The sequence below is a fragment of the Musca vetustissima genome, unplaced genomic scaffold (assembly GCF_032173495.1).
Source record: "Musca vetustissima isolate MV318-11 ecotype Yass unplaced genomic scaffold, APGP_CSIRO_Mvet_v1 utg265432, whole genome shotgun sequence".
Taxonomy (NCBI): domain Eukaryota; kingdom Metazoa; phylum Arthropoda; class Insecta; order Diptera; family Muscidae; genus Musca; species Musca vetustissima.
The window spans coordinates 2,120-15,261 of NW_026873797.1; the positions used below are offsets into that span (position 1 = coordinate 2,120).

The 13,142-nt window shown below is 34.3% G+C and overlaps 1 protein-coding gene across 1 annotated transcript; it reads left to right on the plus strand.

Annotated features, from left to right (window-relative positions):
• Positions 1 to 3,028: 3,028 nt before the first annotated feature.
• On the plus strand, positions 3,029 to 11,517 carry LOC133328259 (putative uncharacterized protein DDB_G0277255; the record flags this gene model as incomplete). The annotated part of the gene is made up of 8 exons (XM_061536812.1): positions 3,029 to 3,739; positions 4,133 to 4,665; positions 8,737 to 8,886; positions 9,106 to 9,490; positions 9,573 to 9,696; positions 10,562 to 10,660; positions 10,727 to 11,029; positions 11,101 to 11,517. Coding segments are annotated over 8 exons (2,722 nt in total), but the record flags the coding sequence as incomplete, so codon positions are not given.
• Between the last annotated feature and the right edge of the window lie 1,625 nt (positions 11,518 to 13,142).

Sequence of the window (13,142 nt, forward strand, 5' to 3'; positions counted from 1 at the left end):
TCTTCTCCAGTTCCCTTGAATGCTGTTGACCGCAACCACAATAACAAACTTTGCAAAGCGTATGTTTTTGATCAATACCAAAAATGCAGCCATCAGACCACAACTTTTACGATTTGATCCTAACTTTGCAAATTGTAGTTTTTTAGGAAATCTAGGTAAGACAAACAAATTTGAGCATATCTATCGGTCCACTTCCACTCCCAAAAATTTTATTTACATCACAATATTTGAATATATGGGTCTATCGGTTTACTCCAAATGGTCACAATTTCTAAAAAAATCATTAAACCTCCGACTTTCTTACACAAAGGTTTAAGGGGTGCAAATCAATAGGCAACCCCTAACGATACTTTCAAATTAGTTGTTAGACAATTTATCCTTTGCTTCAAAATATAAACGAATTTTGGCGATCAAATCTTTATCCTATCAACCTTGCTTTCGTGCATTATTCTATTTGAAATACAGTTGATGTAGAAGCAATATCTATATATAAATATCTCACTTATGTATGCGGTTTATTGAAATTTTAATCAAAAATAAGTCCAAATCTTCTGATTCTTTTTTATTAAAAATATTGACTTTGCGAACAGTTGTTAATATTCAAGCTGTGTAATTCCAATTACCAAAATTGTCTAAATTACAAATTTATTATGTTTAAACATACACAGATCTTCCGAAATACATTCCCAAAATGAGGAGAACTATTCGACAAATAAAATAGTTGATTATCCATTGCCTACGCCGAATGACAACATTTAACCTGTCTATAATCACACACAAATCGCAAATATGCAAATATGGGATTGGTAGACATACTGGTTAACTTTGTTCGCTGGCTGACGGTGGTTGATGCATCAGCGATTAAATTATACAGATAAACTCAAAAACTAATAATAATGAAAAAATATAAATGAAACCGCAAATCTTCAACCCAATGAATCATGCTAAAATAAAATTATAAAAATTATTTTATAATACAAAAGAATAAAAAAAACAATTATAAAGATAAGAAACCATGAATGACAGATATTTGAGAAAAAAAATTAAATATTCTAATGTCAAATAGTTTACAGCAGAGTTAGGTTGAGGGAGATGTGCGAAAGGAATAACATGGATTGATTGTGGTTCTGAAGGCCAGCATAGCATATAGATTAGGAATTTCTACCAACTGGCGGAAGATTTTGAAATAAATTCAATTCTGAATTTTTCGAAGTCTTTTGTGACTTCAAATGTCTCTTTAAAAGATCAGAAAAGTGCGTCTATATGCCTTGTGAAAATACTGCACCGATTGCTGTTCCTAGACTACGATCGACATATATTTTTTGTACAATCTTATGGAGGTCTTCTAAGAAGAAATTCTGTTGAAGTTCTTTATGAGGGCCTTTATAGTTAAACCCCGTTGTAGAAATCTCCTTCCGTTAGATCACCTTTTAGGTGTCTTCCTTATGTTAGAATAACTTCTACAGGCATTTTATGGTTAGAAGGCCGACCTTATAAAGATGAACTTTATTCAAAAGTCTTATAAAGGTCATTCATAATAAGAATACCTTTCAGAGTTCTCCTATAGATATAACACGCCTCAGAAGTCTTCTGTGGTTAGTAGATCATTCGATGGTCTTTTATAAATGAAAGGTCTTTTATATTTTGGATCACCTTATAAATACATTCTAGATGTCTTATATAGATGGAAGATATTATAAAGAATTTTAATATAGAAAACAAATTTCCAAACATCATCGTACATTGGTCCTCTATATGTTGAGAAGATGTTCTTTTATGAGGCTTCTTCGATTCTGTTTTTGATATTTTCTAGTGATTTTCATGCATATCATCGTAAGGTCTCCTTTGATGTTTTCAATAAAAGATAGTTCTTCTATGAGACTGCAACCTTTAACCTGTGTCAATTGTAGCTTAGTATTGTATTTCATGGACCTTTTCCAATATAGAGACCTTCACATTGAGCCGAATTTGGTTCTGAGGTAAGCTGCTGCCATTGTTATAAGATCTGGGTCGTCTTCAACTCAATTCACCAGATGCATCGCCAACACGATGCTTTTTGTACCTTCAGATTCGAATCTAATTATACGGGGGCAGTTCGGAAAATTATTAGCCTAGCATAAAAAACGCGGTATAAACAGAAAAAAGTTAAGTTTTTGGAAACTTCCATCTTCGTTATGATCGATCTGTCAATTTCTTCATATAGGGAAAGATGTTCGAAAAAGATGCATCCGCAATTTTTTTTTACATTGAAGAAATCGATCTGTCGTTATGATCGATCTGTCAATTTCTTCATATTGGGAAAGATGTTTGAAAAAGATGCATCCGCAATTTTTTTTTTTTACAATGAAGAAATAAGAAATGGGCGTTTACATCGTAAAAATATTGAGGATGTGTCTTTTTTGAACACCTGTTTCTATATGAAGGAGTTGCCAGATCGAAACAGAATTTTACATGTGTTCTTAACAGATATGGAAGTTTCCAAAACACTTAACTTTTTTCTGTTTATACCGCGCTTTGCCCTCGTATGATACCAAATCCTTTGTAAACAGTTTGAAGTCGATTTAGAAACGTCTGTCCGGCGGGATTATCGAAGGGATAAGCTTGGATCATTGTAAAATTTCATTCATACTAGGATCAAGTTCAAATACCAGATTGTTGTGTAGGACCTTCTAGAGATTAATCCTTTTTTAATCCTTCAATTATTTTTATATGATGTACCAGAATCTCTTAGACTCCTATCTTCGGTTAAAAACACTTCATTGCTATTTCTTTCGATTTTTAATGTAGATTAATTTTTTAAAAGAAGATTAGCTTCATGTAAAAATTGTTTAAGTGTCACCTCCATTTAAATAACAAATTTTGAAGCTGTCTTTATTCTACTGATTTTTTAGAAAAGTTCTCTACAGGCCTTCTGAGGTCTCCAATACTAAATTAGTTTTAATCCACATCTGTATTTTTTCTCTAGATACCCATATTATAAAAATTATTTTAATTTCCCGTCTTTTCTTTTTCTTCTCCCTTTTTCCAGTTCACCACCAGCAAATCTAACAGTATTAACCCGCCAACAACAATTGCAACAACAGCAAAATGCTGCCGCATTTTATGCTTCCAATGCTGCTGTTGATACCAGCGATTTAATGATACGCTTGCGTGAATCGATAAAACAAAAGGAAGAATTTCTCAAATCACCGCTACCTAATGTCCATCAACAACAACAACAGCAGCAACAACAACAACATTTCTTTCCTCATACACCACCCTCAGGCAGTCCACAATTGTCGATGGTCTCAACATCATCGACATCTGTGGGGGGATCCGGTTCATCATCATCGGCCGTTGTTGGCGGTTTAAGTTTTCACAATAACAACAACAGCAGCAATAGTGGCAGCAATGCAACGGCACGAGGACAAGTGCGTACCTTAGTTAAACAACCACTGTCGGCCACTTCATCGACGTCCAGTACGAGAGAATTACTAACAGCAAACTGTGATATGCATTACGCACCGAATTTAGGTGGCTCCAGTACAACTGGAGGTAGTGGTGCTGGTGGAATCTATGGTTCAACAACGGCTCGTAGTCAACAACAGCGACTTGCCGCGACCACCGCCGCCAACAGTAGCAGCTCTGGCATTAGCTCCAGCAGTACCACAAACGGCAGCAGTTCAATGTTGCGTGATAAATACCATAAGGATTATGAATTCATGGAAACATTGCAGGAAACTGGTGTCACTAACAAAGTGTAAGTAATCCCCAAAACAACAACAACATCGTGTAACAATCGACCAACGAACTGGACGTCCAGCTAGCCAGCCAGCAGCCTTAGGAGCCATATGCAAATGGACTAGCTGTCTGGGGCTATTGGCTCCTGTAGTTACTGAACCGGACCAGCAAACCAAAAAAAAAAACACTGCCTGCCTATCACTCTATCGGGGTCCATTAGAAACAACACTATTTTGTGTATTTCCATATATTGTCAATTGGAATATCTTATCACCTTTGCTGAATGTTCGGTCGGTTCGGTCATTGGTTGGATGTTTGTTTCGTGGTTGTTCGTTTCATATATACATATGCGAATGTGGTTGGCTTTTAATTTTTACATTTCGTTTATCTCTTCTATTCGACTTTCTTTTAGATTTGAAAGCAAATTGGTTTCACATTTAGCCCGAGGTTTTGATCCTTTCAAGCCTTTGTCTATCAACACAAATGCCATTGAATCTACAACAGCAGCAACAATGGCATCATCTACAGCTCCAGGCAATAATAGCAACAGCAGCAGCAACAACACGGGCAGCAACATTATGAAAAAGCCAAGTGTTTTATATGATTCACTGCATCATCATCCATTGCATCAAATGCAGCAGGTGCAGCAACAACAGCAACACATGCACAGCCAATTACACCAACAGCATGTGTATCAGCATCATCATCAACAACAATCAGCAACGGCGCCAAAGATGACAGTTCCAAGTGCTGCAACGGCAACAACATCCGCAGCAACAACAACAACTAATCTATCCTCAACACCAGTAACAATCGCATCAGCGGGAACATCCGCAACATCCTCATCGTCCTCATCATCTGTGGTCGATGGCCATCGTTTTAGTCGCATGGAAATCTATAAGGCCAGTGTGGCCAATGCAACAATCGATCATCAAACTAATAACAGTGAGTTGGAATACATCTTTATATTTAATTTAAGTATTTGCCAAAAATCTGCTTTATGTGTAACGCTTTGATTTGTCCTTAACCCGCCAAAGGAATAAACCTACCCATTCTTATGTAGAAATGTCTTTAACCCACCATAGCAGTGTTGCCAATTTAGCAATTTTTGTGCTAGATTTAGCACTTTTTAAACTCGTTTAGCACCAAAAAAGGTGATATAGCACCTAGCACTTTTTTAGCATTTTTTTATTTTTCAGTATTTTTTTATAATTTTTGTTTCATCCCAACAAATTTTCCCGTTTTTCGATTTCATATTGACGCATTGTAATTTCCCTATGTTTCACGCGATGAATTTGATTTTCCAATGTTAAAAAAGTGACAGTAGATTTGTAAGCAGGTACTTCATACGGTCACTATGACATTGTCTGCTAGTAGATTGTTTATTTGAAAAAAATCAAATAAAGCGGTCCATTGGAATTTTCTGAAAATAAGTTTTTTATTCACCGGCAATCCCGAATGCCAAGTTATAACGACTTAAGAGTACCGAACCGGACCAAAATAGAAAAATTCCGGCAAACATATATTTGTATACCCTTCACCACACTATGGTACAGGGTATTATGTCTTTGTGCATATGTTTGTAACAGGCAAAAGGAAACGAGATAGACACACGGTTCCTTTTGAGAATATGCATCGAATCACTTTTTAAACCGATTTATGCATGTCCGTCTGTCTGTCCATGTTAAATTGTAAACAAAGTACTACTCGCATTTTTGATTCGAATTGGATTAAATTTGGCACAGCTCATTTATTTGGGGAAATAGGTTCAGATGTAGATATAGCTCCCATATATATGTTCGTCCGATTTAATGTAAATGGTGCACTAAAGTCCCCATTAATCCTTCGAAATTTGGCATAGCGTGGTGCACCGAATTTCTAATATTTGTGCGATTAGCACGAAATTTTGTACAGCGAATCGAATTGAGACTAGAATGACGTTATTGCGTTTTGTTGAAATTGGTGCAGATGAAGCCATAGCTTCCATATGTATTTCGAAAGGGTGTCTGATTGAAATTGATTGATAATTGTCTTCGTATGCTAACCTCCAAAATCCCGCAGCAACCCCTAAATATGTACATATATTAATAATTTCTAATGAGGAGATTTTTACTCAATTTGAAATATCAAATTAAAGCCAATTCGATTGTAAAAAGTGTTTATGAGGGCGACGCTTAAAAGTGGACCAATGTTGATAATTTTTAGTAAAAAGACTTTCTACACAGGGAGAATCCGAAATAAAAAACCGCATATTAGGTTGAAAATGTGCAGAAAACCTTAAAAAATTACATATTGGGTATGGTGTACACAAAAAAGACCGATATATTTAATTTCCAATACCAAATGTCCTAGGATTAGTGCAATATATGGGCAAAATTCCAAAGCTCTGTTTTCAATATTGCGACCTCAATGTTTTAGCACTTTTTTCTGGCACTTTTTTAAAATTTCTAGCACTTTCTAGCATTTTTTTCCACAAATTCTAGCATTTTTCCTCAACAGAGTTTTGGCAACACTGCACCATAGGAATATACCATAGTTTACTGATCTTTTTAAGATTTTTGTAAATAGATAATCGCTGAGGTCTCCTAAAATACAGTAGTTTTCCGAAGTCATGCTTGGGAACTTAATATAGATATAATAACATTTAAATTCGTTGACCTTATTTAGAATATTGTAGAAGGTTATAAATAAACATATTCTCCATAACTTTTGTAAGGCTCCTTTTGAGGTATTCTAAGAAAACTTTCAGAAGACGTATATAGGGTCTTAGGATCTTTTGAAAACATTTTATACATAAAGAATGGCTGAGATCCCCTAGGAAGAAAAGCTTTTTTGAGGTTTCAAGCCTCTTTGGAGTTATAAGAATTATTTGAGAACTTCAGTAGTGTTGGCGGGTTATTTGGGAATACCATTTGTATTTTGTTTTTGCAAAATAGTCAGGCTGAATCCCAGTTTGTTGTTTTTATAAAAAAAAACAACTATTTATTAGTGGTGAATGTATGGCATTGTCCGCCGAAGGGGGGGTAAGGCAGGGAAGACTATATTTTCGGATCTCGCCACTGATCCTCATCAGTTCCCTTAGTTTTTTGTTGGGATATTCTCCCCCACAAGTTATTTATTGTTTCTTTACAAAAAACCTTTCATACCTAAATGTCTCTTGTGACAATTCGGAGTTCTTACGTTACCAGCGATACGACCTCAATGAGAAGTTCGTTTTGCTGGTGGCTGACTTCGTGTTGCATTTGCATTTGCCGTGTTGACCCACTGCTATGTGTCGTCACAGAACCTTATACAGAAATAGCATATCCTTCACAGGAAATATATTTTTTGTAATATCTGAGTATATCGACTGTGAGTATTTAGAAAACTTCCAAAAGGAACGTAGATAGAAGGTTATTTAGTTGTATTAATTTAAAGAAAGACTATGGTAAATTATATATTTTGAGGTCATTTAGACTAATATCTATTTTAAGGTCTTCAATATTAAGAGAAAGTCTTTTAATATTCCACATAGATATTTGTTGTTGGCGGATTCGTCTGAACGAAGAACCCATTTTAAGGTTTCATATTAAAGAAGATCCGGTTGAAAGTCTAATTTTCGATATTCCTTACAGATATTCTTATAAACTCACACAGTTAAGTTGTTTCAATAGATCCTCTAGAGCCTTCTTCAAAAATATGCTTCAATTTATTCTTATCTCTGGTCAAAAAACCTTTTTGATAAACATGTATTTGTAGTCGTTTTTTTCGAAGTTCTCCGAAATAAGAATTCCATTGTAAGATCTTAACAGTAACGAATACTTCTCCCAAAGAAGAAGTCTTTTTAAAAACCTCGAAATAAAAAAATATTATTTTTGATATTTCATCTTTCGATATTTTCATAGTTTCATATGGATTTTCTTTTAATGTCCTCAAAACAAAGAATTGTCGTTTGAAAGTCTTATTATTTATATAGGAATGATTTATCAATAGGTATTCTTTCTTTGAAAGATAATTTACAACGTGGCAATATGCTAATCTGTCCCAAAACCTAGATCATGTCCGAAGATGGGGCTCCATCAGTTCACTTCTTGTGATGCCTTCCATACAAAGGGTCAAAATCTTAATAACTTCTTAATCTAATATCCGATATTTAATTTAATGTCCGATTTGATCCAAATCGTAATACTTTTACCAAAACTGTTCGATGCTGGGACCCTTCGCTATACTCCTTTTAAAAATTTCTTGCGAATGCAATTTCCGATTTCCGATTTGCAAATCGTAATACTTGTACCAAACCTAGATCAAGTCCGACCCACTCCTTTTGATATCTCACAGTGGGTCAACTATTTGATAAAAACATATACCTTATATAAAGCAGATAATAAAACTAGTGTTTAATAATTCCACAGGCATACTAATTCATTAAAAGTATTGATCTATTTTTTGTTATCTATTTTTAAATTAATCCCATTGTCGTCAAAGATTGTTTGTAAAATAAACGGCTGTGAAACATACATACTTCTTAATCACACATCAAACCAAAAGATGATGTCTTTGAACCCCTGAGTCAGTTATTTGTAAATAAAAACGTATATCTATATTTAATTATATCCCTCTGAACCCGAAATATATCTACAGATATAAATGGATATCTATAAATGTAACTATGGGCCTATACGAATTAATTGTGCGCTTGTAAAACAGTGTAGTGTAGGGTATAGGGATCGAAAATTGTGAATTATTACAAACATACTATTTCCGCAACCTCACACAACTTTTTATGTGTTAACATTTTTAACATCCAGACCTCAAATTCCTCCCGCTTCCTAACTTTTTTATTATTATAATTATTTTTTGTTATAATGCCTTTTTTTATAATTTCTTCTCTGCCGCAATGACTCAAGATGCAATAATATCCTGCATTATTAATAAACTCATTGTTATTTATGTACTGCTTTTTGCGGCTATAAAAGGTTCCTCCTGCGAGCTTAAGCACGCACTGATTTGATTTCATTATCTTTGCTATGCTTTCAGAGAATGGAAGTAAATTAACGGCGACAGATTCAAATGAAATAAAATCAACATTGGCCGATATTGCAGAAGGTGATGTTAATACCGGTACAACAGTAGTTGAATCGAATATAAAATCCGCATCAGGAACTACACAAACAACAAACGTGAGAGGTATAACTCCTTGTAAATTCAAATGGTTTTTTACACAATTACTAAAAGGGACACACGTAACACTTTGGGGAAATTTGTTAAAACTATTTTTGTTCACTATTTATTGCTCATCATTACAAAACTTTTTACAATTACACTCAGATGTACCACAAACAATTTTTTTAAATTCTAAAATTAATCAATCTTATCATACTCTCAATTTTTTTTTTCTAACCACAGCGGCCTCAGTACAACCCTCATCCACAGCTTCAGGCGGTAGCAGCAGCAATGTTATAAGACGTTTCAGACCCATGTCTTCATTCGATGATTCGAAACCAATGCGTCGCATTTCATATTTACGTGCTACCAACGATGATTATCATGATACATCGGCCACATCGCTGGCCAACACATCAACCAGCAGCATAGCGGAAACGCTCTCTACGAAATCCACAAAATCTCAACAGCAGCACATTGAGGAACATCCTGATCCAATATATGATACAGTGGGTGGTGGTGGTGGTGCTGATAGTACCAGTGATTCATTGGATGCCTTGGAAGATTTGAAATTGGATGCATCTTGTAGTAGTCGTAGAACATCGGTAAATAGTGATCTAAGACACAGGTAAGGTGGAACATGTTTGTTTTGTTCATTGCTAAGTTACTAATGTTGTTGTTTTTTTCTTCATTTCCTTTTAAACACACAGCGTTCACATTGATAGCCTCAGTGGTATTGATCTAAACGGTAAAATGGAATCCAAAGATATTTCAACCGATATGGAAATCTTTGAAACGGAAATGGAAATCAAATCATCATCAATACAAGGCAAAGTAAGTTGAAGATAAATTCATTTGTTAAGTAAAAATTGAAAGGAAAATAAAGAATAGAAAAAATCTGCTCTGAAAGGGAATGTTGTGGTTTGATGACAAATGTCCGAACCTTGACATGGTTGAATTTACCTCGTATCAAGTAACGACATTTGTAAGTCACATTGCCCAATATGCATGATGAGCCACTTAACCAACGTGGAAATTCGTCGGATAATAGTGGGAATGTCGTATTTCTCCTTGGATTTCCTTTTTATCATGTGTCTCATCTCGAAAGAGAAATAAATTGGAAAATATCAAAGTTTGATCGGACTCCTTAAACAATCTTGGACGGGTCCGATTTTGGCTCTCCTTTTTATCATGTGTCTCATCTCGAAAGAGAAATAAATAGGAAAATATCAAAGTTTGATCGGACTGTATGATACCCAGTACCACTTTGGGCATACACAAGAGGGGCTTCTAAGATTTATCTTATATAGAATACATTTAAACTGCTTAAACAATCTTGGACGGGTCCGATTTAAATAAAATGATTTTGGATGTATGTGTACAATATTGTGTCGATAGGACAGATATAGCGTCTATGGGGGACCATTCTACATATGAACCAACTTCAATCAGTCTATACACATGTCATTCGAAAATCTATGAAATATTTCATGCCAATTCATGCAGTATTAGGAAGTTTAATGTACATTTTATATAAAATTGGAAATCATTATATATGAGAGCTTGTAGTAAATCTGACCCTATTTCTATATAAGTCTTTAGATCTATGCCCCAAATTTTAAATATTTAAATACATTCTCCCCAAAATCCCCTCCCATATAACCTAAGTAAGTCTAATTTACTCTCTTTTTTATTTTAGCGACAATCCGAATATCGTTCATGGCGCCAAGTTAAAATCGAAATTAAAGGTGATATGTTAAGAATATATCCCAGTCGTAATACGAAATCAGATAGCAATGTGAGTATATCATTTAAATATATTATATTATTATAATTATATAAATGTTTATTTTTTTATTTTAAGGTACTTGAACTCGACATTAGAAACTTTGAAATCTTTGACGAATCAGATAAAAAGAAATATGTATTTCGCATGCAATCGAAACCCTCACCGATAGCCACATTAGGCAATGAGTTAAATATTGATGATGTGCCCGACAAATTAACATCATCGACCGGTAGTTCCTCCTCAACACAGCAACAACACACAACGGAAACGAACAATCAACCGCATACCGATATTCTATTTAAAACGAAAAGTGGTGCTGAAATGAAAAGGATATATGGTTTATTGCAATGGAAGAATAGTTTAATATTTAATGACAATGTAAGATCCAATAAACTTGAATTTTTTTTTAAATAAGTAAAATTAAAAATTAATTTAATTTTATATCACAGGATCCTCAAGGTAAACAGTTAGCGGAACCACAAAAAACTCCCGCTAGCATGTCTACAACAACACACAACAGCAATTACTGTGATGACAATGTACAACAGCAACAACAATCAGGAAGCGGCAGCGGCCAACAACATTTACAAGCCGAACATTCACCCTTAAGTTCAACGTCACGTAGTGAATTAGAAGCCACGGATTCAATATCGCCTGTTATGAAAACACGCAAATCATCTTCACACAAAAATATACCCGATAAAGATTTGGGTTCGCCAAAAGCCAAAAATTGGAAAGATCTATTGTTTCGTCGTGGCGGTGGTAGTAGCAGTAGCGGCCACAGTGCCGATTTATCACCATCAAATTTGTCATCGTCGTCGAAAACTGTCGGTTCAATTGGTGTACCATTGAAAACGTGTCCCATGGTGAGTGGATTTTTGATAATAATAATAAGATAATAGGATATGATACGCAAGGCTATTGGCGTAGATTTTTAATGAAAATTTCCTCTGCAACTTGTAAAGCTATAAGATTGGATTTTTAAAGATTTTTTCTTTACAACTTGTAGGGGGTTTAATTGTGGCTTCTAAACTTGTGGGCCAATAGGCGTGGATTTTTCAAGAATATTTTCTTAACAACTTGTAGTTTAATAAGCTTGGATTTTTAAAGATAATTTCTCGAGAACTTGTAGAACAATAAGCGTGGATTTTTAAAGAATTTTTTCTCCACAACTTGTAGGACAATAAGAGTAGATTTTTAAAGATTTTTCTCTCCACAACTTGTAGGACAATAAGCGTGGATTTTTAAATTATTTTTTCTCCACAACATGTAGGACAATAAGCGTGGATTTTTAAAGAATTTTTCTACACGACTTGTAGTACAATAAGCGTGAATTTTTAAAAACAATTTTCTCCCCAACTTTTAGGAGAATTAGAAGCGTGGATTTTTAAAGAATTTTTCTACACAACTTGTAGTACAATAAGCGTGGATTTTTAAAGATTTTTTCTCCCCAACTTTTAGGACAATAAGCGTGGATTTTTAAAGATTTTTTTTCTCCCCAACTTTTAGGACAATAAGCGTGGATTTTTAAAGTATTTTTCCATAATTTCTTCTCCACAACTTGTAGGACAATAAGCGTGGATTTTTAAAGTATTTTTCTCCACAACTTGTACGACAATAAACGTGGATTTTTCCATAATTTCTTCTCCACAACTTGTAGGACAATAAGCGAGGATTTATAAATAATTTCTTCTCCAAAACTTGTAGCACAATAAGCGTGGATTTTTAAACAATTTTTTCTCCACAAATAAGGCAGCTTGGATTTTTAAAGATAATTTCTCGAGAACTTGTAGAACAATAAGCGTGGATTTTTAAAGAATTTTTTCTCCACAACTTGTAGGACAATAAGAGTAGATTTTTAAAGATTTTTCTCTCCACAACTTGTAGGACAATAAGCGTGGATTTTTAAATTATTTTTTCTCCACAACATGTAGGACAATAAGCGTGGATTTTTAAAGAATTTTTCTACACGACTTGTAGTACAATAAGCGTGAATTTTTAAAAAAAAATTTTCTCCCCAACTTTTAGGACAATAAGCGTGGATTTTTAAAGAATTTTTCTACACAACTTGTAGTACAATAAGCGTGGATTTTTAAAGTATTTTTTCTCCACAACTTGTAAGACAATAAGCGTGGATTTTTAAAGTATTTTTTCTCCACAACTTGTAAGACAATAAGCGTGGATTTTTAAAGTATTTTTTCTCCACAACTTGTAAGACAATAAGCGTGGATTTTTAAAGTATTTTTCTACACAACTTGTAGGATAATAATTTCTTCTCCACAACTTGTAGGATAATAAACGTGTATTTTTAAAGTATTTTTTCTCCACAACTTGTAAGACAATAAGCGTGGATTTTTAAAGTATTTGTTCTCCACAACTTGTAAGACAATAAGCGTGGATTTTTAAAGTATTTTTTCTCCACAACTTGTAGGACAATAAGCGTGGATTTTTAAAGTATTTTTTCTCCACAACTTGTAAGACAATAAGCGTG